We start from the raw sequence: 27,818 nt of genomic DNA, 5'->3' as shown, positions 1-27,818 counted from the left end.
AATTCCGGCTGTTTACGGTATTCCCTGATGGTGGCAGCATCGACGGAGAATGCACCAAGTCTATAAGTATACCGGGTGCGTCTCGAAAGTGGCTCACCTCTATAACTTTTTTATTTTCGCAGATAAAAAATCGAAATTTGGTATATTAATATATGACAAATTAGGATTGATTGACGTATTCAATTGTTTTCTGTCACTTCCTGTTTTACCGGAAATGACTACAACACAGCCATGGCACTCTAGATTGAAATTTAAAATTCAATTTTGTTTTAAGAAAAAATGTCAAAAGTTGATATATGATATGCCATTTTATTAAGAATGTCATTTTCTATCGAATAAAGTAAAAAAATACCGAGGGTGCCATTTAAAAATCAAAAGTTGTAGTCATTTCCGGTGAAATAGGAAGTGACAGAAAACAATTGAATGCGTCAATCAATCCTAATTTATGTCATATACTAACATACCAAATCTCGTTTTTTTTTATCTGATAAAATAAGAGTTATAGAGGAGTGAGCCACATTTGAGACGCATCCGGTATACTATCCGTTTGGCAGTTAATGATATGCATGTTGTAATTTAGATAGTAATTCAATTATTTTATACCTAATTACTTAAAAATACACAGTTCTATAGGTATTATGGATTCAAGATTCATTTAGACGTACTGGTATTGTAGCGATGAATCAATTCGCACGGTTTTTTTCTTTAAACGGACTGCATTGTGGGGGGTGAACCGATTCAATTCTTACGATTCATTTTAATGACTTAAAAACGAGTCATGACTCGAATTTTTCAAACGAATTTTTTAAGTTTTATTTTCTTAAGGGCTAACCGCCATTGGCTTTACCTATGTTTTAATAAGAGGATATCGTTCTAGAGTCGAAGAATATCCGATGAAAGATCTGCGGTTGAAAGAAGATACACTCAACAAATTGAACAATTAACTGCTGAAGTAGGAGTCCAGTGGGAAACTACAAATAAATTACAATTAGAATTAGATAAACAAAGAAGAGAAAATACCGACTTGAGAAGGGAATGTGCTCAAAAGCAGGCTCTTATTGACGAATTAAAGAAGGACATGCAAAGTAAAATACGTAAGTCTACCCGTTCAAGTATAGTCTTCCCAGTTGAAAAAAATTACAGACTAATGATAATAAAACAACTTAATAATAATAAAAATTCTAGTTACTCTTCAATCCGATATTGGTGCAACTGGTGCAGAAAAAAGCGCATTAGAGCAACAAATCGCAACATTAAATATGTCCAATGAAAGGACTGAACGGCAGTACAAGCAGGAAATCACTCGTCTGCAGGCTGAAATTCAGTCCTTGAGACAGAGACTTGACAGAGCAGACGCGGACTTAATTCACAGCAGAAGGGAAAATATTCGGTTGACGGAACAAGTGGCCTCACTGGAAAAGGAGGTGGGTAGAAATTGCGCTGAATATTTTTTAAAATAGAAATTGTTATATTTTGTAAAAATAAATTTTATTATACCGTGTGTTTTTCAAATGTGGCTCACCTATTTTATTTTAAGTCTATGGGCTCACCCCTATAACTTTTTTATTTTTTCAGATAAAAAAACGAGATTTGGTATGTTTGTATATGCCATAAATCAGGATTGATTGACGTATTCAATTAGTTTCGGTTACTTCATGTTTTACCGCAAATTACTACAACTTTTGATTTTTATTTGGTGCACTCGGTATATTTTTATTTTATTTGATAGAAAATGACAGATATTGGTTTGTACTACAGATATTGGATTTGATGGATTCAGAATAGAATATGTCAACTTTTGCCATGCCATCTTCGCTTAGAAAAATAATATTTTAAATTTCAATCTAGAGTGCATTGGCTGTGATAAAACCACTAATTTTTAGTCATTGAGCCTCGAAAAAATAGATTTAATCGCCTATTTTTAGTGTCTTGTCCTGGCTAGTTAAAAGATGCCCGAATCGTATTTTTAATCATAACTTTTGGAAATTTTTTGTTTAGCTTGTTTATTTCAATATACCGGGTGTATCATCTAAAAATCAAAACAACCCGTTTCGTTTTTCAAACAACCAAACCAAACCAAAAGAATTAAACATAAGACAATTACTTCTACACAAAATCAAAAATAAATTAATAAAAAGAAATATTTCTCTAAAAACTAACAAACAAATACACACTTACCAAACTAGAAGAAAATCAGACATCAGAACAGCCAAGAGAACTCAAAAAAACTTTCACAAAAACTAACAACAGAAACTACCACAATATATAATATGTTACCAAAAGAATTAACACAATTAAATTATAGAAATTTTAAGAAAAAAATTAAAAACATGATATTTGAGAAGAGCGTATAAACGTAGACGACATAGACCAATTTATAAAAAAAAGAACAATGCCTTCGATACCACCTGCCCAGGGAGAGTCTTAAAAGTCTTCAAACTGTTGCAGATGAAGAAGGACGCAACCAACAACTGCTACGAAGATAAAGATTAACAATATAATTGAATTGTATATTTTCTTTAAACAGTTGTATACAGGGTCCGGCAATAGGGCGTCGGGCATCTGTAGCTCTTAGAATAAAAAACTTGAGTATTTTGTTTAAGTGCAAACCTAAAGTATGTACCAGGATGTATTTCAGGAAAATATTTTAACTTCTATAGGGTGGCTCAAAAAAGTGTGAGTGGGCCTTGCTGATTTTTTTTAAATGGAACACCCTGTGTATTATTGCATTTTGGCTTCCTTTCAGATCACTTTAGATAACCCTAAGATATGAATAAATATATTTCGATAGTTTCAGAGATATTAAAAAATCAATCAAAAATATATATTTTTCAGCCTCTTTAAAAAAATTATTAAAAATAAGAACTGTTCTGCCTTGAAATCAAAACTATATTAGGTACTTACTTTAGATGGTCTGTACTTACTTTGCTATAAATATGAAAATCGTAGTAATTATACAGGATGTTCAAATTTACATCAAAACTTTCTAAAATATAAAATCATTTTCTTTCTTTTGTTTTTTTTTAAATGGAACACCCTGTATATTATATTTTCAATAGACGGAGAATTAAAAATGAACATTTTTGTATTTAGAGTATTTCAAAATTTTTAACGGTTTCGCAGATATTTGCGGGTTTATATTTCATATGGCATTTTCCACAGTAAATTTTTATCAAAGCCACCCAATGATTTTTCTCTCGTATTTTACCATTGAAAGCGCCATATGAAATAATACTGCGCGTATCTGCGAAACCGTTAAATATTTTGAAATACTCTAAATACAAAAAATGTTCATTTTTTAACTCTCCATCTAATAAAAAAATAATATACAGGGTGTTCCATTTAAAATAACAAAGAAAAAATATTTTATATTTTAGAAAGTTTGGCGTAGAATATTGAACATCCTGTATGATTTACGATTACCATATTTATAGCAAAGGAAGAACAGACTATCTAAAGTAAATACCTAACATAGTTTTGATTTCAGAACAGTTCTTGTATTTTTAATAATTTTTTTAAGAAGGGCTGAAAAATATATATTTTTGATTTATTTTTTAATATCTCTGAAACTAATCGAAATATATTTATTCATATCATAGGGTCATGTAAAGTGATCCGAAAGGAAGCCAAAAATGCAATAATATACAGGGTGTTCCAGTTAAAAAAATTCATTCAGGTCCACTCACACTTTTTTGAGCCACCCTATAGAAGTTACAATATTTTCCTGAAATACATCCTGGTACATACTTTAGGTTTGCACTAAAACAAAATTCTCAAGTTTTTTTATTCTAGGAGCTACAGATGCCCGACGCACTATTGCCGGACCCTGTATGTTTTAATTAATAAACGGTTTATAAATAAAAAAAAAAGTTGTACGAATTTCCGGTGAAACGGAAAGTGAGCGAAACTAATTAGTGAATAAATCAATCAATCCTGTTTTGAAAAAATAAAAGTTATAGCGGTGGGCCACTTTTGAAAAACACCAGGTATTATTATTTCTGGTGCAAAAAAGTCGTATTGCTCCATAAAAATATATTACGTAAATGACATAGTGATTTGTACAAATACTGAATTTAGCAAACTATTAAGTAGAGTACTTTTTTTGTTTCATTAATAAAAATAATTTGCTCCTTGCTATCTCTCAGTCAGCAATATTGAAATCCCTTCGCAGTCTTATCGTCAAACTTGTTGATATTTGTGTTTTTATACTTCTTCCTTAGTCTTTCTAATCAAAGGGTCTACCTCATCAAAGTGTTGACTCAATTTAAGGCCAGACGAAAAATAGAGGTATCTATTAGTAAATTTAGGTAAAGGATATTAAATATAACCTTTACTTTTCTTTCTAAATTTTAGTATTTTCGGAAATGAAAAATTCATAATATGTAACACTTATAAATCTAAATCATAAAGAACAATTGTAGTTCTCTAGAAGCTTGTAATGTACGCTCAGCTAATTTGTTCACTGTAATATATCATTTGCAGATTAATTTGAATACTGCTTTAAACGAGGAGCGTTCGAAATCTGTGACTCCAAGATCAGGCAATATTATGGCCCTACCTCCACCCACTCCGAAAAAGGAGGACCGTGAGAAGGAACTTACATCCATGATACAAGATATGGAGAATAAACACGGTAAGTGTTCATATGGGTGATATCTTTCGAACTGTGATTTTTGTATATGATGTGCTAATTGTCTCACTTGTCGTACACATGTCGTACATTATGCTGCGCGAGGCATGTTTTCAAAATGTCGCACTTATATCGGTATATAATAAAAAGGCTCTCTCTCATACAACACGCACTATCTATGGAAAACGATAATTTTTATTAGAATGGTTTTCTCGGAGTCTGTTTAGATTTATTTGGATCACATTGTAAAATTATTAGGAACTCCATAGTGTGTCTCAAAAAGTTATATATCAAAATAGTAATAGTATTTATTTGATTTGAAGCCCTAGGTATTATTTGTTTTTTTAAATTTTAGGAAGAAACTTAAAGTCAGTTTTCTTAAAGAAATATATGTCAAAAGATTTTTTGAACATTGGTCACATTTTGATGCAAGTTACTTTCTTATTTCAATGGAACACGCAGTATATTATTTTGTTATTCGATGCATAAATCCTGTTTAAAATACTATTAATCAGGCAGACACTTCTAGTTATTTCACCATAATTTAGTGTGATTAGATGTTGAAAACGCCAAGGTGGTATTTATTTCTGACATTAATTTAACAGAAATTAAGAAATTTAATAGGTATACGAAGCTAACTTAATTATTATCTACTACGTTAAGAGCAGTAATCGGCTTTGGTTTTTGAAGTCTCAAAGGTTGGCAATGAATTATTGCATTAATAATTAATAGTAATCTGAACAGACATGATTACTGTATCAAATACCAAAATATTGTGCTAGGTGTACCGTTTATAATAAAATAGCAATTTGCCCCCAAAAGTGATTAGTGTTCAATATTTATTTTGTCTCACCCTGTAACTTTTATTTTGATATATATAAGACTACAGAATTTTGAAACTTTTAAATAATATTATAGAATTTTGAATATTGTCATTTAAGCATTATTGCCTTTTATTAAAATTTAAAATATTTGTTGCAACTTAAAATACCTTAAATTTTTGACATAAACTTCTCCTATACAACATTACATACCATTTTATTACTTCCATTACATACTATTGTAAATAATGTCTAAACCTTTGTGGCGGATTCATTTCTTCAAAAAAGAAAATTTCTTTTTTGAAGTTTCTATTTTGAAAATAGTGTATTTTTTTATAAAACCCCATTGTTACAAAAATAATCAATTAGAATTCTAATATGTAAAAAACATAAAATTTTGTTATAAAATTGAAATAAAATTGGAAAAATACCTAATCAGTAAAAATTTGAACACAATCACCCATATGCATTTCCCGTCCCAGTTATCTTCCTTGGCAAATTCAGTCATACTTTTTGACATGAGTTGATTTGGGAGAATAAACGATTATATTAGATTAATATAATTTCGTTTTTGAATATCTTTAAACTATTAAAATCATTATTGGTTGTTCCAGCGGCTACAGTAGCCGAGCTAGAGACCATGATCCACTCCCAAAATCAACTCATGGACAAACTGTCATCCGAATGCCACGCCCTCACACGGAAACTCGAAGATGCCAGCCACAGGCATAAGTAAGACTCCTATATTTAATGTTTCTATCATGTTTTGTTAATACACATTCCCTTTTTTATTTTTTTAAAATAATCATCATAGGCGTTTGTTTTATTACTATAATAGAGATATTATAAAAAGATCAGAAAGATAGCTTCGCAGTACAGAATATTTACAGGTACCAACTCTTTTATAAGAGTCGGTACCTCCGGATATTGTAAGGTGTAGCTAGAACACAAAATATCTCTATTATGATCGTTACTACCTATTAAATTGTATATTTTATAACTTTGACTACTATGGTTTTGTTGCTCTATGTTGATCTATGTAATATCGGTGCGATAATGGTAGGGTCCTTGAATTTACCGAATTTGTTTAAATTGAAAAGCATAACCTAGATTTTAGTGCAATTGCTTTTTTATGCCTTTTATTTTTTTAAACAGTTACTCACTAATATACCAAGTAAAATATTTTGTAAAAACTATGTAAAATAAATTTATGTAATTATTTAATAACACAAAAATTTGAAGACGCTTAAAAATCGACTTGTCTTAATTATTATTGAAAAGTAGTAATACATGCAATTACAGAATAAAATATAGTTATAACTTTAAACGAATTTATAAATTGATTACTAACATGTATAATTCTTACTTGTGCAATACAATTACCTGTGAACTAAAATGATACACTCAACTACCGCGACTGTCACTGTCATGTATCCTTTCGTTAGATAGACCATATTTGACTTCCATAGTCTTTTTATTGTATAGACTAGTTCAATATTCAATATAGTAATCAGAGTTATAAATCAATTTCAGTTCATCTAATTCAGGTATCTTCCATTAACGAGTAATGAATATTTAAAATAACGATACGAACTATTTTTTATATAAAAGCACTAATATCCTATGATATATGCACTCTGTTCTTGGATTATACCGGGTGTTTTCCAAAGTGCCTCACCCCCTATAACTTTTTTATTTTTTCAGATAAAAAGCGAAATTTGGTATGTTAGAATTTATTTCATATGAAATAAATCAGCATTGATTTACGTATTCAATTAGTTTCGGTCACATCCCGTTTTACCGGAAATTATTACAACTTTTGATTTTTAAATGGTACCCTCGGTATTTTTTATTTTGTCTAAGAGAAATCTTTTGACATTTTCGCTTAGAAAAAGAAATTACATTGCCATGGCTGTATTAAAACCATTGATGTTTAATCAAGTAGCTTTGAAAAAATATATTTAATCGCCTAATGTTTTTAGTGTTTTTTTCCTGACCAGTTAAAATATGCCCAAATCGTATTTTAAATCATAACTCAATTTTTTTAAATGGAACGAGGGTGGTTCATTAGCATATTTTGAAAAAGTATTTTCTTATGAATACTTTAGTAACACATACGTACTTGGTATTTCGAGTCAAACTGTCGTTACATTTATGGTCTTGGCACTCTAGATTGAAATTTAAAATATTATTTTTTTAAGTAAAAATGTCAAAAGTTGACATATAATATGTCACTCTACTCGACTCGCAATATCATTTTCCATCAAATAAAGAAGTAAAAAATACCTGCAGTGGGATTCTGTAAGCTCTGTAGCAAGAAATTTCCTGTCTAGGTTTTATTTGTTTAGGATTGATGAGTCACTAGACAGGAAATATGTTTATAGAATCGGGCCTCAGCGGTACCATTTAAAAATCGAAAGTTGTAGTCATTTCCGGTGAAACAGGAAATGAACGAAACAAAGTGAATCCTTCAATCAGTCCTGATTTATGTCATATGCTAGCATACCAATTTTTTTTAATCTGAAAACATAAAAAAGTTATAAGGGTGAGCCACTTTTGAAAAACACCCTGTATTTACGTCTAATAAAAGGCTTGTGTTTGGTAGGGACGGACCTTCAGCCAGACTGCGAAAACGTGTCAGATTCGCTGAGTGTCCAACCAACCAAACGCAAGGAACCATTTAAGATTGATATTAACGTTAAAGTGATTCCGAAATCCAGGAAGGTCAGTCAAATAAATTCATTTTAACATTTGATAATCTGTAATATCATACAATGCAAAAAATTAAAAATGATGTGTAGATAAAGTTATTTCTCCCTTAAAAATTTAAAGCCCAGTTCATGCAAATGCGAAATACGAATTGCGATTCTGAATACCTTTTCACACGCCTCCGAGTTTTCTAGGAACATTTTGAAGGCTATGAGGAAATTGGCAGCCCTTTTTGACACTTTGTTTCAATTTGTTTAGTTGGCAATATAACATAACCTAAAAATTTTGTGTTTAAGATGGTCTGTTTTGTGGTTTAAGTTTATTCTGTGGGTTTAATAAGTCATCGATGGTTTTTGTTGTACTGGGTTTTCTCAAGTTTTTTGTTTGTGTTTTTTTCGATGAATAACTATAATAATGATCTTTTTCACTGGCGAAGAAGGCGAGCCATTGCTGCGTATTTGTTGTTGAAGAAATTGAGGAGGAAGAAAAATAGGTCCATTGGCACTCCACGTAATATTTTTAAGATAAGGAAACAAGCAAGGTATATATCAGAATTTAATCCCAGAAACGTGCATAAAAGACGAAAAGAAATTTTATAATGACTACATAATTAGTATTGAGGACACGGTTACATATGGATTAACGGATTAAAAATGGACCGCTAACGCCAATAGATTTCCCACCATTTTGTTTTTGTCCTTTATTAGCTTACTTGTTTTTTTTATTACAGATTCTGAACCGTTCTAGAACTGTAATACGCATGCGAAATTTGGTATGTTAGTATATGACATAAATCTGGACTGATTGACGTATTCAATAAGTTTCGTTCATTTCCTGTTTCACCGGAAATATCTACAACTTTTGATTTTTAAATGGTACGCTCAATATTAGATAGAAAAGAAATGGTTATTTGATAGTAAATGACATTCTGAATAGAAAGACATATCACATGTCAACTTTTGACATTTTCAATTAAAAAATAACATTTTAAATTTTAATCGATCAGTAGAGTGCCATGGCTGTGTTGAAACCATTAATTTTTAAACAAGGAGCTTTTTTAAAAATACTTTTGATCGTCTAACGTTATTCGTGTCTTTTCCTGGTCAGTTAAAAGATGCAAAAATCGTATTTTTAATCATAACTTAATTTTTCATATGAAACGACGGCGGCTCATTAGCATATTTGGAAATAACATTTTTTACGAATAATTTGGTACCACATATTTGGTATTTCGAGTTAAATTATTGTCATTACATTTATGGCCGTTGCACTTTAGACTGAAATTCGAAATATAATTTTTTAAGCGCAAATAGCAAAAGTTGGCAAATATGATATGTCCTTCTATGGAGAATTAATTTATTTATTTTTTTTTGAAATCAAAAGTTGGAATCATTTCCGGTGAAACAGGAAGTGAACGAAACTAACTGAACACGTCCATCAATCCTCATTTACGTCATACACTAACATACCAAATCTCGATTTTTTATCCGAAAAAGTGAAAAAATTAGAGGGACGATCCACTGTATTTTATATACGTCTGTGGTTGAGGACTTTGATAAGTTAAGTACACGTCTGAAACCCGTTCCTTTCGAATTTCGTCCAATATTAAAACGATTTCAATATTTCCCGCCCCGTTAATTTTTCATATAATATGAATCGCAGAAAGTTGGAAAGGCTCTGAAATAAAAAAGTCAATCAGAAGACACTTCATAATTCGCAAGTGTATGAACTGGATTTACTATTATATTTTTCGTTTGTTTTTTTTCTTTCGGAAATAAACTATTTCCATAACTTATGAAACGAAGGAAATTGTAGTACTAAAATATTTTTCTAAAGTTTTCTTGTATATAGACATATTATGGTGAATGGATGTTACACATGTCAATTTAGGGTTATCGCGACCCACTTATGACAGAATAATGCCACTTATTTAAAGATGCTGATACGAGTTAAACTACAATTACTTTAATCCCTGTAATACCTGTATTTTTTTTGGGAATTAATTATATTTTATATATTGCAGTTTTCCAGTTTTTTTACAATAATTGCACTGTCAGTCAGTATCAAGAATTTAAGCGATACACGTACCAATATAACTGATATATTTACATCCTCTAAAGAAAAATTGTGTTTTTCATTCCCATAGTATATTTAATCGGAATATAAAAATTAAGATATTTCTCTTTTCTGTATCTTTCAGCTGCTTTAAGCTGAAAGATACAGAAAATGCTTTTTTTTATTAAATTTTATAATGAATATTTCATATTCGCACAGCATATCACTAGGTATTTATTTGTAGTTCACTTTATTCAGATTAACTTGTTTTGACATGATTAAAAACTTGATAAAAAATGTCTATAGCTATGTGGCGGATTCATCTCTGCAAAAAAATCCTTTATGGGTATTTCGCCACTGCACTGCAAGAAAATCTACAAAATAAAATAGTTATTTTTTTGTAAACACTTCTGCGTTAAACCTAAACGGACACTGCTTGTTAGAAGTTATGTTTAGTTATAAAAATTTGTAGCAGTGACCGTTTAGGTTTAACGCAGAAGTGTCTACAAAAAAAATAACTATTTTATTTTGTAGATTTTCTTGCAGTGCAGTGGCGAAATACCCATAAAGGATTTTTTTGGAGAGATAAAAACTTGATGTCTACATTTACATAATTGAATTAGTTATGATATACTTTTTGGAAATAATTTGTTTAGGTACAACAAAACATTAAAAGGATAGAGTTTAATTATATATTGGGAAAATATCTTTAATGTTAAAAATTCGTATTACACTGTCGTAATGAAAAATTTTCTATTGCTACTCTTCAGAATTGAAAGGGCAAAGCTAAGGACTAAAAATGTCGAGCTTATGTCTAGATTAGAAAGCATTTGGACTTATTTAAAGGAACAAAATGGGGATGCCGACAATAATAAAAAGGTATATGTTAACGTTTGCATCACGGATGGCTCAGATTAACCTTTTGATAATACTGATAATACCATTGTACCCCCCAAATGTTTATATGCAATACGTGTCAAATACATAATTGAATACCACAAGTAAGAAACAAGCTAAGTGGCAAAAAAAGCAAAATTATGTTTTTAAATTAAAAATATGCTAACCACACTTACGGATAATATATCAACTGGGCTAGTGCTACACCTAAACTTGTCGTTACATCGATAAATAAAATTAGCACATCTGGTATGTACCCCTTCAGTTTTGTTATTTTTTGCACTTATATGTTTCTTACTTATGGTCATCAATTAATTGTTATCTTAGCTCTTAGTGAGTGCAAACAATCTATATGTGCTTAACGTGTTGTGTTTTGTTGTTTATAGGGAGGAAATACGGGAACTACAAACTAGCCTAGATCAATTAAGCAATAGATTTAGTCAGACACAATATGCTTCTCCAAATTTAAAAGGTACTATAACCGAATAGTTCATTCGAAGTGTAAAACATTAAAACATCATTAGAGTAAAGTAGCGCTGTTCTAGACCTTCATTAAAGGCGGGATGACACGGTCAAAGTATACTTTGACCAAGTACACTTGGATGCTGCCTTATAACTGTACTGATAATAATGCTGCGCGAGTCTCACATGTACGCTGCTTGTATAGTATTGACTGTTTTATTAAAGTCGAGTGGGAACACTTTTTAACATCAAAGTAAGTAGGCTAGCTGCCTACTTACTTGGATTCTATGTATGAGGCTTTTCAATTCGATTTTGATAAAACAGTAGATACCATACAAACAGTGTGAAAGTGAGATGCGTGCAACATCTATAGCAGCATCTGGTTGACTTGGTCCAAGTACACTTTGACCGTTTCAACCAGGCTTAAGTATAGATTTTTAACATTTTCTGTAGCATAACAGTAGGAGAAAATGATAAGGTTCTAAATTTTTCTACGAAAAATTCTTATTTTATTTATATTAAAGAATTGCATAATTAATTAAAAAAAAAATCAATTTCAAGTTTGAGAGAAATAACTTCCAAACTGAAACCATATAAGAAAATAATTTTACGTATATGATATGCTAGTAGTTTTGTACGTTCCACGCTATTCTAGTTAGTTCGCTTTAAAAGTTATAATTCATTTTGACCATACTTTTTGAATTAGATCACATTATGAATATTCCCCATTTTAATGATTTATATTTCGATAGATGAAAACCTTCCTGCAATCGGCAATCAACGAAACTCACCCTCATTGCAAACCCCCTCTACCTCACCACGTCCTGAAGCACAAGGCATCGTCCGCTCGGAAAGTCGGTCGTCTTTGAAGCACCCAAGTCGAGCATCGTCACGACATCCCAGCCAAGAGAAGCTACCCATTGCGGCGACTCGGACTTCTCCCACTCCCCAACAAGAACGCAAGTTTAGCCAACAGACCGTTGACGACAATCAGCAATTCGGCCACGACAGTTCTGGCCTACAGCAACCTACAGCCGACCTTAGCGGACAACAATACTCCGAAGGATATGAATATCCTGGTGGTCAACACCAAACTGATCAACAGTATGCTCAAGATCAATATATGAATGACCCTAATGTACAATATTCCGCACAAGATTATGGTGCCGACCAGCAATACGGCACTGACCAGGGGCAGTATCAATATGACCCTAATGTGCACTACGATCCAAATCAACAATATAATCAAATGTATGACCCTAACCAGCAATATGATTCTAGTCAACACTATGACCCTAATCAGGTGTATGCTGACGGGAATCAATATGCAGGGACAGTGGAGGGTCAAAGCTCCAGTCAATATTATGAAGATCCATCTCAGTATGCACAGAGCACACAAGAATTACCAGTAAGAACACAAGAATTACCAGAACCTAATAAAAATCCACCTCAGAATCAATAACTTAAACACACAGAATACTTGTTAAAGTAGTTGCTAAGTTCTTGTTGAGGAATCAGTAATTTTTAAGTGCAATATTTTGTTTTAATATTATAGCTAAATTTTGTGTTATGTTTAAGCTACTTAGAGTTTATATCATAGTAAGGAAAAAAATGTATAAAACTTTGCTAATATAAATACTGGTTTTATTTCAACACACATTTATGATATAAAATATTCTTGTGATATAATCACAATTTTTGTGTTATTTTAACTATCTACGTCATAATACAGATTTAAAAAATCCAGTCTCTATATAAAGGCACCAATTTAATTTAACCTTAATTACATGCCCACAAATAAAAAACATAAATACTTAATTTATATTTTAAATAAAAGAATGATTTGATTACCAGGTGCATTTCATAAAAATACTTACATTTATTGTGAGCTAAATAAGTTTCATAAAATTCGTCGACTGGTAAATATGAGTGCATAAAATGAATCCTAGACAACTAAATTTTCGATAACATACAGTATCACATAAGTTAAAATAACTATGTTCAGTTAAAAGTAGATATATACAGCAAAAGTCGAAAAATAGGTCCATTTCAAATATAAAAATAGATCTTGTTCTGATTTGTATAAATAGTCCAAATAAAAAAAATGTTGCCTCAAGAACAACGTTTTTTGAAACCAATTATGAGGTAAATTATACCTCCTTGAAATCTCTGAAGTCAGGTACCGTGTTCAAATTCCCTGTAACCTTCGGCGCCGGTGAAAATGACATCCACCCAAATTCTCATAGCTTCTGGCGATGGTGCCATGAGATAGTACAGCCTTTCGTGGGTCTTTACAATAAATGTTAATTGTGGGTTTGGAGACTTGACGTTGTTTAAATGGTCCAGATACACTTCTTCAATAGCCTAAAATAGTAAAAATGATTTGACTTATATTCAAGAGAAGATTTTTTTTCTGTTTTGTGCTGTGTTATTGAATAACAATTGGATTATATATACCAACTTTTTATTGTATAGTTAAGTCTGTAGTAAAAATGGACCAAAGAAGTACCATAAAATAAGATAAAGATAAAAAAACAGCGCTAAAAACGGTTGGGGAATGACAATCGATAATAGTTTTGGTGAGCTCATTTTCTAGACGTCATTTACTAAAAATTGTCAAAAATTAACACTAATTATAGAAAGATTAAGGGGATAGATAGAATCCAGACATACAAATCTATTTCCAAAAAATATTTTTTCTCGAATTGTAAACTACACCATCTAATATAAAAATAATTACAACCCTTTTAAGTCTAACTGGCAGTAGGCGCCATTAAAAAATAAAGAAGGTCACGGGCCAAGTAAATGACGTCTAGGGCTTGACTTCGCCAAAATTATCATCGACTGTGCTATTCCCCAGTCCTCTTTGACCCCGGTTTTTTTTCGATCGTCTGGTATAACATATAATATTGTAGATTAAAAAGTAGAGTAATTACCTGAAAATATGCACCTCCTCTAGGCTTTTTCTCCGTTTTATCTGCATAATATGTAAAAGTATGCTTATTCCGATCAAAGACAAACCATCTTCGAGACCATCCGTTCAGTTTAGATCCTCTTTTGTGAAGAAAACCACGACAACTATAGGAATTAATGTTGACATGTGGACACAGTACTACTTGATGTCCTGAAAAAGAATTAATTTACTATAATAATTATACTTGTTCCAGCGATAAAATATTATCTATAGTCTATACAACGATAAAGAAACAAAGAGAATTACTGCAGCTTCTAAAATTGGTTGAAGACGAAAGCGAGAAACTTGGACTTGAAATTAATCCCTCCAAAACAAAAATTATGATTATCGACAGGCAAAACAACAACAAACCTGATATATATTCAGGGTGAGTCTTAAATAAGTGCAAATATTTTCAGGGGTGGTATATTTCGACCCCAAGAACACGTCTATGAGGGTTTTTTTCGCAAAAAAAAGACGTTGAAAATCGCGCACTTTCTTTTAAATTTCCCTGGATATTTTTCGAAAACTTTTTAGAACTGCCTGTTCACCGCAAATTATACCCACGGTATAATTTTTTATCTCTGATATTACCATAGTTACGGCTTTACTCTATGGTTACGGCACTAAAGGGGATGCAAATACAGAAAAAATCCGGTGGCTCTCAAAATTTTTTCAAAAAAAAATCATTTTTTTTCAAATTCATTGTGTTCAAATTTTCAAACGTAAATAACTGGATTATTTGGACTTATCTGAAAAATGGTAAAGAGAAAATATGTTTCTTTTATCGAGATCAATCAGCCCTGAAAATATTTGCACTTATTTAAGACTCACCCTGTATATATCGTGGGTTACTTATAAACAACACAGGATCGTTGTAAGGGGAAATAAGAAGAAGATGTGAAATGACAAGAGCGGCAGTGTGAAAACTCTCAAAGATATGGCGAGACAAAAACATATCTAAACACTTAAAAAGGCTTGTTCACTGCCTAATATTTTCCATATTAATGTATGGCTCCGAGTGTTGGACGATGAGACAGTCAGAAATGAAAAAACATGACGCAATAATAATCTATACAGTCACGTATACTTAAATATTTCGGTCACGTTATGAGAAGATATACTGACTGTATGGAAAAACTCATTATAGAGGGCAAGGTTCCAGGAAAAAGACCAAGAGGCCGCTCGCCCTCCCGATGGATAGACCAGCTGTCAAAGATCACCCACAAGCCACTGCACACGCTTGTACATGAAGCACAAGACAGGGAATTATGGAGACAAACCTCACACATCACCTAACCACTACAATCCTCTTGTAGGAATAAAGACAGAGAGAGAGAGAGAGAGATACAACGACAGGATACATGAGAGTGACAGTTGTCTGTCGAATTCTTCCCTGGCTCGTTGGACGCATTTTACAATAAAATATATTTGAATAATAGGATTATCCTTCCTTCAGGATTTTCGTTTCATGATCTCCATTGAATTTAGTGAATAGGTATTCTAAGTGGTTGTACGTCTCAGTAGAAATAGATTGGAATTAAATTCTTGGCCTGAATTTTATGACGAACTTATTGTGCAGTTCTAACGGGAATGTTAATAATGAATTTATTTTTTTCCTTGCTAAGACCTAGTGATCACCTTTTATGTTAAATATAATAATTTCTCAAACATAATATTTACCTGCAGTTTCGATGTGATGTCTGAGATCCAAGTCTGCGCTTCTAATTGGCAGATACCTGGTGAGAGGACGTTGTTTGTCAGTTGGCCTGTTCCTTTTTTTGCTCAGTGTTCCTCCGACTTCTAAGCTCATCTCGCTGACTTCGGACAATGGTCGGGGAGAACTTTCAGATTCGTCTTGATTCGACTGAAACAAATAAACGAAATATATAATTCAAGAGTTTAGCTATATACTGGATCTTTTCTTGGACTAGGAAGTCTAAGACTTCTGGGGGTTTCGCCACTAGAACAAAATCTACTAAATAAATAGTATATTGTTTTATTAGGAATAATGTAAAAGTATACTTTTTGTGACGAGGCTGTACGTTTGACATTACAGGCGAGGCACAAAAAGTAATTTTTACTCCGAATGGAACATGCTATTTTTTTCAAACGTCACAAATAATTTTTTTAAACAATTTCAAACCTTACAAGTAATATAAAAAGATTTAAAAGTAATACCTTCTAATTACCTAATGATATATCGAGAAATTATGGTTAAACTTTGACACTTTTAATAATATATTTTCGTACTTCTGTACTTAGGCGTAAAATTGCTCACTTTTATGCCTAGGCGTTAAAATGAATTTTTTATATTGTCAATCACATAATAAAAATTAATACTTTTGTGACGTTTGAATAAAAGTTATTTTTGTGAACATCACCGCAATCCAACGGAGATGGATAAATTTAAATTAAAAACAAAATTAAAAAATTATATATTTTATCTAATTTATTATTAAATATTATTACTACTACTATTAGTCCAACCTTCAGCAATTTCATATAAAAAAAAATAATAGTGTTTAAGATAAATACAAAAAATCTAATTTTAAAGAGTTTTAACATCCTGTGACTTTAAAACATACTCAGGTTTATAGGAACTTTTTTTCATACTTTTTGTTGAGGTGAGTGCTTGAATGAGTACTTATTTAAAACTTTCGCAAGTTAATTATATTAAAAATTTTTAAACGTTGCTATTAGACTTGGGTTGAGGCATATTAATAAAATTGCGTTTATCTCTTCAATGAGGCCGAAATCGACAAGATATCAAGAACAAAATTTAATCGGCATTAAACTGCTTTATTTCGCTAACAAGAGAAAAAAATGTCAGTGGCGTACATGCTTTTTTTTAGAAAAATATTCCAGTGATAACCCATATGCACGTCCCTGGTGAATATGTCGAAACTTTTTTAGCTTTAAAATATGTCGCACTTATAGTAACTTTTAGCCTGAAAATTTCATTCGAAACGCTAAAAGTACTTGGAAAAAAATTATAATAAATCTAAAAAATATTAAAACTTTAACACCCTGTAGCTACGAAGCAAAGCAGAATCGGACCTATGTTGATATAAAAAATAAATCTTGTTTTTACGTGAGTACACTCTATTTAATTTTTTTATAACTTATAAAATATTATACAGGGTGCTCATAAAATGTTACAAATATGTAAATAAAATATAAGAATATGAAACGTCCATTTTTCTTGGCAGTTAAATTATTTTTTCCCATTAAATTTTATTTAATGTGAATGTTTATTATGTCATTAAATTAGTATAATGAATAATCCATTTAACATATTTCGAAAATATCATTAATTATATATATAGATGCCGTTATTAATTCACCAATCCAAATATTAACAAATGTATATATTTTTACACATTTATAACACACCAGCGTGTACCAGCGACTTCGTTCAAGAATTTCCATTAACATAAAAACTGGATAAAATTTAACCTAAAATTTTCTCACATTTATGTTAGCATGAGAAATACTAATATGGCGATATTATTATATAACTTGGTAATATTTGAGGGGTAGTTTCATCTCGTTGGAATTTGACTTGACGAAAAATCCGTTTGCCAAAAATAAGCTTGTTACGTCAAGCAGTTTAAGCAGAATCGTGGTTAAGAAATTACCCAACTTTTTGGAACACCCTATATGATTTTTTAAAAAATTTCTAAATATGTAAAAAAAACAAATAAATTATGCTTGTCCAAGCGTTTTCCTGAAAGACTAACCGTTTTTTAAATAACAAATATTGTAATATTTGAGAGGCGTTTTCACCCTCTTGGAATTTGAGATTCGAGAAACCCCTCCTTATCGAACCTCTACACCTCACAGTCAATCCGTTTGCCAAAAATCAGCTTTAAACGTCAAGCAGTTTAAGCAGAATCGTGATTACTCAATGGTCATATTTTATGAAACACCCTGTATAAATTTATAAAAAATCTTAAAATATGTAAAACAACAAAATAAAATATGCGTGTTTAAGGGTTTTGCCGAAAAACTCACCGGTTTTTAAATACAAAATATTTTAATATTTGAGGGATAGTTTTACCCCCTTAGAATTCGAGTTTCGAAAAATCCCTTCTTATCGAACCTCTACACCCTAAAGTCAATCTGTTTTCCAAAAATCAGCGTTTTATTCGGAAACTTGACCGTTTTTTAAATAAAAAATATTGTAATATTTGAGGGGTGGTTTCACCTCACCCCCTTGGAACTGGAATTTCCAAAAATCCCTTCTTATCGAACCTCAACACACTAGAATCAACCTGTATGCCAAAATTGAGCTTCTTACGTTGAGTGGTTTGAGCAGGATCGTGATTAATCAGTATGTCAGTCACTTAAGGATTTTATATATTAGTATAGATTTAAAAAATAACAATAAAAAAAACTTACACTAACTGAAAGACGATGTCTCCTCTTGACATGATTGGAACTATTGTGAATGCTCTTTTTGCAACCAGATCTAACGTAAGTAATCCAAAGCGACATTTTGTAAATTTGCTCTTTTTGCAACCAGATCTAACGTAAGTAATCCAAAGCGACATTTTGTAAATTTGTTTTAATTTAGAATTAAAATAAACTTTTGAATTGTTTGTTCGTTACCACTCACACTTTATGTTTTCTGTGACTTATACTTAACTACACATTAGAACAACTCAAGACTCGAAAGCTCTGATACGGAGCTTTAGCTACAATGAACTGCGGCGCGTTGACTCACTCAACCTGCGGCAAGCTGTGAATTGGTACAGAACTATTTCTATATCTTATACGGATCTTCGATCATTCTCATCTCCTACACCTTTTTTGAAAATTTTGTTTTCGATAGCGAAAAATAGCGGTTTGTTTCCGGGTAAAGAGGTGACTCATATAAAATCAAAAATTTGTGTATATTCGAAATACATTTAAACAATAACAAAACCATTTTTGAGTATTTTGAAAGGAATCGTAACGTTGTATACAAGTTTTCCTATATTTTTTGTTTGAGGAGGAAAATATAGCAATGACGATTGCATAAAAACAGTTACCATTATTCACATTTTTAAAAATAATGTTATACAGGTTATAATTTATAATTCCCTAAGCTTCATATTCGTCATACTACTTAATATACAGGGTGGTCCGAATTGTATTCGGCAAACATCGGCAGCGTATTCTGCAGATAAAAATAAGTAAAAAAGTTGGTATAAATGTCTCTAAAACGCTTCGTTTCGAAGATTTAGGGTGTTGAAATTTCACTTTTATTTCGATTTTTTCCAAATAATTTCTGAACTAACCTCGATATATGAATGAAAATTGATGTCTGGGTGTTTTTTTGCAATGAGAAATTTGATTTTAATATCAATATGTTTCCTGTTTGAAGTGGGTGTCACCTCCAGATTTTTTTAACTGTTATGAAGAGTAATAACTTTTCACCCGTACCTGTATTAAACTACCGAGTGAAAAAATATACATTTCCAATATTTTTTACGTAAAAAAGGTCTCTTAGTAAAAATCGCTGCGAGTAATGGTTTTCAAGATATTTGGAATTGAAATATTCTATAACATTTTAACTAAATAGCTATTAGCCTAAATAATAAACTTGGAAATATTTATGTGCCATTGAAATCAAATTTTTCATGTCAAGAAACATCCAGACATCAATTTTTATCTAAAAATCGACGCTAGTTCAGAAATTGTTTGGAAAAAATCGAAATAAAAATGAAACTTCTACATCCTGTATCTCCGAAATGAAGAATTTTAGGACATAATTTGTACGAACTTTTTTACTTATTTTTATCTGAAAAATATGCTGCCGAAGTTTCCCGAATACAATTTGGATGACCCTGTGGGGACAGGGCTGGTAAATCGCGATAAAATAAATATATTTTCTCTTTACCGTTTTCCAAATTCCAAAATAAACGAGTTGTTTTATTTTTTGATTAAATTTTGAGAGCCGCTGGATTCTTCATGGGTTTTCTTTCTTGTAAATTTAATCTACTACCTATATTGCCATATTATCAATATATTATGTTTTTTAGCACAAGATTAAAGAAACTCCCAATTTTCAAATTTTTTTTTTGCGAAAAAAACTCAGACGTATTTTTGGGGCCGAAATATACTACCCTTAAAAATATTTGCACTTATCTAAGACTCACATTGTATATCATAATCATATATAGTGTATTATTCGCACGAGAATGACTCTTCCTAAATATATAAAAAAATAATAAAAGTTAAGTCCGTTTTACACTGAAATATTGCTTCAAAATTTTTTCTGATTCATAACCTTCAATTACTCAGCTACTTTTATTAAGTATTTTTTAAGAAGGCAAATTAAATGTGGTACTGAAAGGAGTTCGATAAATCTAAATTAATTAATTATACTGAAATACTTTAAAGTAAATAATCTTATCTTTCAATGCATTTTTTTTTAGTATTTTGAAGTTAAAATATCAGAAAGCTTTCATTAAACTTTCATCGTCCATATAAAAAAATACTTCTTTCAACATTTAAAATCATAAGATATAAATAAAACCGATGATAAAACAAATATTCCTAGGTAGTAAATGCTAAATGATGTGTTAGGTATATTTAAAATCATCCACTTCCCTTTTATCTTCTTTATATTTTATAACTAAAAAAAAAAAAATATGATTTTTTTAGCCAAATATCTATAGTCTATACAACGATAAAGAAACAAAGAGAATTACTGCAGCTTCTAAAATTGGTTGAAGACGAAAGCGAGAAACTTGGACTTGAAATTAATCCCTCCAAAACAAAAATTATGATTATCGACAGGCAAAACAACAACAAACCTGATATATACTCAGGGAGAGTCTTAAATAAGTGCAAATATTTTCAGGGGTGGTATATTTCGACCCCAAGAACACGTCTATGAGTTTTTTTTTCGCCAAAAAAAAGACGTTGAAAATCGCGCACTTTCTTTTAAATTTCCCTGTATATTTTTCGAAAATTTTTTAAAATTGCCTGTTCACCGCAAATTTTCCCACGGTATAATTTCTTATCTCTGATATTACCATAGTTACGGCTTTACTCTATGGTTACGGCACTAAAGGGGATGCAAATACAGAAAAAATCCGGTGGCTCTCAAAATTTTTTAAAAAAAAAATCAATTTTTTTCAAATTCATTGTGTTCAAATTTTCAAACGTAAATACTCGATTATTTGGACTTATCTGAAAAACGGTAAAGAGAAAATGTTTCTTTTATCGAGATCAATCAGCCCTGAAAATATTTGCACTTATCTAAGACTCACCCTGTTTATATCGTGGGTTACTTATAAACAACACAGGATTTGGAAGGGGAAATAAGAAGAAGATGTGAAATGACAAGAGTGGCAGTGTGAAAACTCTCAAAGATATGGCGAGACAAAAACATATCTAACACTTAAAAAGGCTTGTTCACTGCCTAATATTTTCCGTATTAATGTATGGCTCCGAGTCCTGGACGATGAGACAGTTAGAAATGAAAAAACATGACGCAATAATAATCTATACAGTCACGTATACTTAAATATTTCGGTCACGTTATGAGAAGGGATATTGACTGTATGGAAAAACTCATTATAGAGGGCAAGGTTCCAGGAAAAAGACCAACAGGCCGCTCGCCCTCCCGATGGATAGACCAGCTGTCAAAGATCACCCACAAGCCACTGCACACGCTTGTACATGAAGCACAAGACAGGGAATTATGGAGACAAACCTCACACATCACCTAACCACTACATTCCTCTTGTAGGAATAAAGACAGAGAGAGAGAGATACAACGACAGGATACATGAGAGTGACAGTTGTCTGTCGAATTCTTCCCTGGCTCGTTGGACGGATTTTATAATAAAATATATTTGAATAATAGGATTATCCTTCCTTCAGGATTTTCGTTTTATGATCTCCATTGAATTTAGTGAATAGGTATTCTAAGTGGTTGTACGTCTCAGTAGAAATAGATTGGAATTAAATTCTTGGCCTGAATTTTATGACGAACTTATTGTGCAGTTCTAACGGGAATGTTAATAACGAATTTATTTTTTTTCCTTGCTAAGACCTAGTGATCACCTTTTATTTTAAATATAATAATTTCTCAAACATAATATTTACCTGCAGTTTCGATGTGATGTCTGAGATCCAAGTCTGCGCTTCTAATTGGCAGATACCTGGTGAGAGGACGTTGCTTGTCAGTTGGCCTGTTCCTTTTTTTGCTCAGTGTTCCTCCGACTTCTAAGCTCATCTCGCTGACTTCGGACAATGGTCGGGGAGAACTTTCAGATTCGTCTTGATTCGACTGAAACAAATAAACGAAATATATAATTCAAGAGTTTAGCTATATACTGCATCTTTTCTTGGACTAGGAAGTCTAAGACTTCTTGGGGTTTCGCCACTAGAACAAAATCTACTAAATAAATAGTATATTGTTTTATTAGGAATAATGTAAAAGTATACTTTTTGTGACGAGGCTGTACGTTTGACATTACAGGCGAGGCACAAAAAGTAATTTTTACTCCGAATAACATGCTATTTTTTTCAAACGTCACAAATAATTTTTTTAAACAATTTCAAACCTTACAAGTAATATAAAAAGATTTAAAAGTAATACCTTCTAATTACCTAATGATATATCGAGAAATTATGGTTAAACTTTGACACTTTTAATAATATATTTTCGTACTTTTGTACTTAGGCGTAAAATTGCTCACTTTTATGCCTAGGCGTTAAAATGAATTTTTTATATTGTCAATCACATAATAAAAATTAATACTTTTGTGACGTTTGAATAAAAGTTATTTTTGTGAACATCACCGCAATCCAACGGAGATGGATAAATTTAAATTAAAAACAAAATTAAGAAATTATATATTTTATCTAATTTATTATTAAATATTATTACTACTACTATTAGTCCAATCTTCAGCAATTTCATATAAAAAAAATAATAGTGTTTAAGATAAATACAAAAAATCTAATTTTAAAGAGTTTTAACATCCTGTGACTTTAAAACATACTCAGGTTTAGAGGAACTTTTTTTCATACTTTTTGTTGAGGAATCAATGAGTACTTATTTAAAACTTTCGCAAGTTAATTATATTAAACATTTTTAAACGTTGCTATTAGACTTGGGTTGAGGCATATTAATAAAATTGCGTTTATCTCTTCAATGAGGCCGAAATCGCCAAGATATCAAGAACAAAATTTAATCGGCATTAAACTGCTTACACTATTTCGCTAACAAGAGAAAAAAATGTCAGTGGCGTACATGCTTTTTTTTTAGAAAAATGTTCCAGTGATAACCCATATGCACGTCCCTGGTGAATATGTCGAAACTTTTTTAGCTTTAAAATATGTCGCACTTATAGTAACTTTTACCCTGAAAATTTCATTCGAAACGCTAAAAGTACTTGGAAAAAAATTATAATAAATCTAAAAAATATTAAAACTTTAACACCCTGTAGCTACGAACCAAAGCAGAATCGGACCTATGTTGATATAAAAAATAAATCTTATTTTTACGTGAGTACACTCTATTTAATTTTTTTATAACTTATAAAATATTATACAGGGTGCTCATAAAATGTTACAAATATGTAAATAAAATATAAGAACATGAAACGTCCATTTTTCTTGGCAGTTAAATTATTTTTTCCCATTAAATTTTATTTAATGTGAATGTTTATTATGTCATTAAATTAGTATAATGAATAATCCATTTAACATATTTCGAAAATATTATTAATTAGATATAGATCCGTTATTAATTCACCAATCCAAATATTAACAAATGTATATATTTTTACACATTTATAACACACTAGCGTGTACCAGCGACTTCGTTCAAGAATTTCCATTAACATAAAAACTGGATAAAATTTAACCTAAAATTTTCTCACATTTATGTTAGCATGAGAAATACTAATATGGCGATATTATTATATAACTTCGTAATATTTGAGGGGTAGTTTCATCTCGTTGGAATTTGACTTGACGAAAATCCGTTTGCCAAAAATAAGCTTGTTACGTCAAGCAGTTTAAGCAGAATCGTGGTTAAGAAATGACCCAACTTTTTGGAACACCCTGTATGATTTTTTAAAAAATTTCTAAATATGTAAAAAAAACAAATAAATTATGCTTGCCCAAGCGTTTTCCCGAAAGACTAACCGTTTTTTAAATAACAAATATTGTAATATTTGAGGGGCGTTTTCACCCTCTTGGAATTTGAGATTCGGGAAACCCCCCCTTATCGAATCTCTACACCCCACAGTCAATCCGTTTGCCAAAAATCAGCTTTAAACGTCAAGCAGTTTAAGCAGAATCGTGATTACTCAATGGTCATATTTTATGAAACACCCTGTATAAATTTATAAAAAATCTTAAAATATGTAAAACAACAAAATAAAATATACGTGTTTAAAGGTTTTGCCGAAAAACTCACCGGTTTTTAAATACAAAATATTTCAATATTTGAGGGATAGTTTTACCCCCTTAGAATTCGAGTTTCGAAAAATCCCTTCTTATCGAACCTCTACACCCTAAAGTCAATCTGTTTTCCAAAAATCAGCGTTTTATTCGGAAACTTGACCGTTTTTTAAATAAAAAAATATTGTAATAATTGAGGGGTGGTTTCACCTCACCCCCTTGGAACTGGAATTTCCAAAAATCCCTTCTTATCGAACCTCTACACACTAGAATCAACCTGTATGCCAAAATTGAGCTTCTTACGTTGAGTGGTTTGAGCAGGATCGTGATTAATCAGTATGTCAGTCACTTAAGGATTTTATATATTATATAGATTTAAAAAATAACAATAAAAAAAACTTACACTAACTGAAAGACGATGTCTCCTCTTGACATGATTGGAACTACTGTGAATGCTCTTTTTGCAACCAGATCTAACGTAAGTAATCCAAAGCGACATTTTGTAAATTTGTTTTAATTTAGAATTAAAATAAACTTTTGAATTGTTTGTTCGTTACCACTCACACTTTATGTTTTCTGTGACATATACTTAACTACACATTAGAACAACTCAAGACTCGAAAGCTCTGATACGGAGCTTTAGCTACAATGAACTGCGGCGCGTTGACTCACTCAACCTGCGGCAAGCTGTGAATTGGTACAGAACTATTTCTATATCTTATACGGATCTTCGATCATTCTCATCTCCTACACCTTTTTGAAAATTTTGTTTTCGATAGCGAAAAATAGCGGTTTGTTTCCGGGTAAAGAGGTGACTCATATAAAATCAAAAATTTGTGTATATTCGAAATACATTTAAACAATAACAAAACCATTTTTGAGTATTTTGAAAGGAATCGTAACGTTGTATACAAGTTTTCCTATATTTTTGTTTGAGGAGGAAAATATAGCAATGACGATTGCATAAAAACAGTTACCATTATTCACATTTTTAAAAATAATGTTATACAGGTTATAATTTATAATTCCCTAAGCTTCATATTCGTCATACTACTTGATATACAGGGTGGTCCGAATTGTATTCGGCAAACATCGGCAGCGTATTCTGCAGATAAAAATAAGTAAAAAAGTTGGTATAAATGTCTCTAAAACGCTTCGTTTCGAAGATTCAGGGTGTTGAAATTTCACTTTTATTTCGATTTTTTCCAAATAATTTCTGAACTAACCTCGATATTTGAATGAAAATTGATGTGTGGGTGTTTTTTGCAATGAGAAATTTGATTTTAATATCAATGTTTCCTGTTTGAAGGGGGTGTCACTTTCAGATTTTTTTAACTGTTATGAAGAGTAATAACTTATTTTTTACGTAAAAAAAGGTCTCTTAGTAAAAATCGCTGCGAGTAATGGTTTCCAAGATATTTGGAATTGAAATACTCTATAACATCTTGACTAAATAGCTATTAGCCTAAATAATAAACTTGGAAATATTTATGTGCCATTGAAATCAAATTTTTCATGTCAAGAAACATCCAGACATCAATTTTTATCTAAAAATCGACGCTAGTTCAGAAATTGTTTGGAAAAAATCGAAATAAAAATGAAACTTCTACATCCTGTATCTCCGAAATGAAGCATTTTAGGATATAATTTGTACGAACTTTTTTACTTATTTTTATCTGAAAAATATGCTGCTGAAGTTTCCCGAATACAATTCGGACCACCCTGTAGGGACAGGGCTGGTAAATCGCGATAAAATAAATATATTTTCTCTTTACCGTTTTCCAAATTCCAAAATAAACAAGTTGTTTTACTTTTTGATTAAATTTTGAGAGCCGCTGGATTTTTCATGGGTTTTCTTTCTTGTAAATTTAATCTACTACCTATATTGCCATATTATCAATATATTTTGTTTTTTAGCACAACATTAAAGAAACTCCAAATTTTTTTTTCGCGAAAAAAACTCAGACGTATTTTTGGGGCCGAAATATACTACCTTTAAAAATATTTGCACTTATTTAAGACTCACATTGTATATCATAATCATATATAGTGTATTATTCGCACGAGAATGACTCTTCCTAAATATATAAAAAAATAATAAAAGTTAAGTCCGTTTTACACTGAAATATTGCTTCAAATTTTTTTCTGATTCATAACCTTCAATTATTCAGCTACTTTTATTAAGTATTTTTTAAGAAGGTAAATTAAATGTGGTACTGAAAGGAGTTCGATAAATCTAAATTAATTAATTATACTGAAATACTTTAAAGTAAATAATCTTATCTTTCAATGCAATTTTTTTTTAGTATTTTGAAGTTAAAATATCAGAAAGCTTTCATTAAACTTTCATCGTCCATATAAAAAAATACTTCTTTCAACATTTAAAATCATAAGATATAAATAAAACCGATGATAAAACAAATATTCCTAGGTAGTAAATGCTAAATGATGTGTTAGGTATATTTAAAATCATCCACTTCCCTTTTATCTTCTTTATATTTTTCAGTACTTCATTTGATTTTTAATAAAAATGTTTTAATGCAACTTCGCCGCCTTCAAGAGCTTAGTTTAACAAAACAGTAAACTAAATAATTCGATGTTCTTTACTATACCACACTATGGAAAAAAACGGCGTCACAGATGAAAGTCCGACAATCAATCACGTTCAAGTATCAATTTAAATAAAGCTATCACAGGGTACAAGTATTTTTGCTTTTATTTCACAATAAGGAAAGTAGCAGATACATCTGTATTTAAAAAAAAATTGGATTATATTAAATCATGGTGAGAAAATTTGAAAAAATATATTACTTACTGTTTTAATAATAATCTTAACAATATAATATATTAAAAAAAATACTATAATTTTTTATAC

The 27,818-nt window shown here is 30.9% G+C and overlaps 2 protein-coding genes across 6 annotated transcripts in view; one reads left to right on the top strand and one right to left on the bottom strand.

The window, feature by feature from the left end:
* LOC115885221 (serologically defined colon cancer antigen 8 homolog) overlaps positions 1-13,206 on the top strand; it is a 30,167-nt gene extending 16,961 nt beyond the window's left edge. For 3 of the 5 annotated variants that reach the window (XM_030904051.1, XM_030904053.1, XM_030904052.1), the window contains 6 exons: positions 878-1,094; positions 1,186-1,424; positions 4,483-4,633; positions 6,066-6,183; positions 11,499-11,584; positions 12,327-13,206. In XM_030904051.1, the coding sequence (XP_030759911.1) occupies positions 878-1,094; positions 1,186-1,424; positions 4,483-4,633; positions 6,066-6,183; positions 11,499-11,584; positions 12,327-13,036 (1,521 nt within the window). In that variant the 3' untranslated portion in view covers positions 13,037-13,206. Of the gene's footprint in view, positions 1-877; positions 1,095-1,185; positions 1,425-4,482; positions 4,634-6,065; positions 6,184-10,985; positions 11,095-11,498; positions 11,585-12,326 lie in introns of all 5 variants that reach the window. The other 2 variants (XM_030904055.1, XM_030904054.1) reach the window with 2 other exon arrangements.
* The window catches only part of LOC115885228 (pleckstrin homology-like domain family B member 1), a 185,547-nt gene continuing 170,932 nt past the window's right edge, over positions 13,204-27,818 (bottom strand). Inside the window, exons 19-23 of the mRNA XM_030904064.1 lie at positions 22,634-22,817; positions 18,932-19,041; positions 16,211-16,394; positions 14,511-14,698; positions 13,204-13,938 (exon numbers count right to left, since the gene is read on the bottom strand). Of these exons, the coding sequence (XP_030759924.1) occupies positions 13,750-13,938; positions 14,511-14,698; positions 16,211-16,394; positions 18,932-19,041; positions 22,634-22,817 (855 nt within the window). The 3' untranslated portion in view covers positions 13,204-13,749. The remainder of the gene's footprint in view (positions 13,939-14,510; positions 14,699-16,210; positions 16,395-18,931; positions 19,042-22,633; positions 22,818-27,818) is intronic.

The sequence above is a fragment of the Sitophilus oryzae genome, unplaced genomic scaffold, assembly GCF_002938485.1.
Source record: "Sitophilus oryzae breed Bouriz unplaced genomic scaffold, Soryzae_2.0 scaffold_377_pilon_pilon, whole genome shotgun sequence".
NCBI lineage: Eukaryota > Metazoa > Arthropoda > Insecta > Coleoptera > Curculionidae > Sitophilus > Sitophilus oryzae.
The sequence above is the reverse complement of the archived record's forward strand: the minus strand, read 5'-3'. Positions and strand labels throughout refer to the sequence as shown.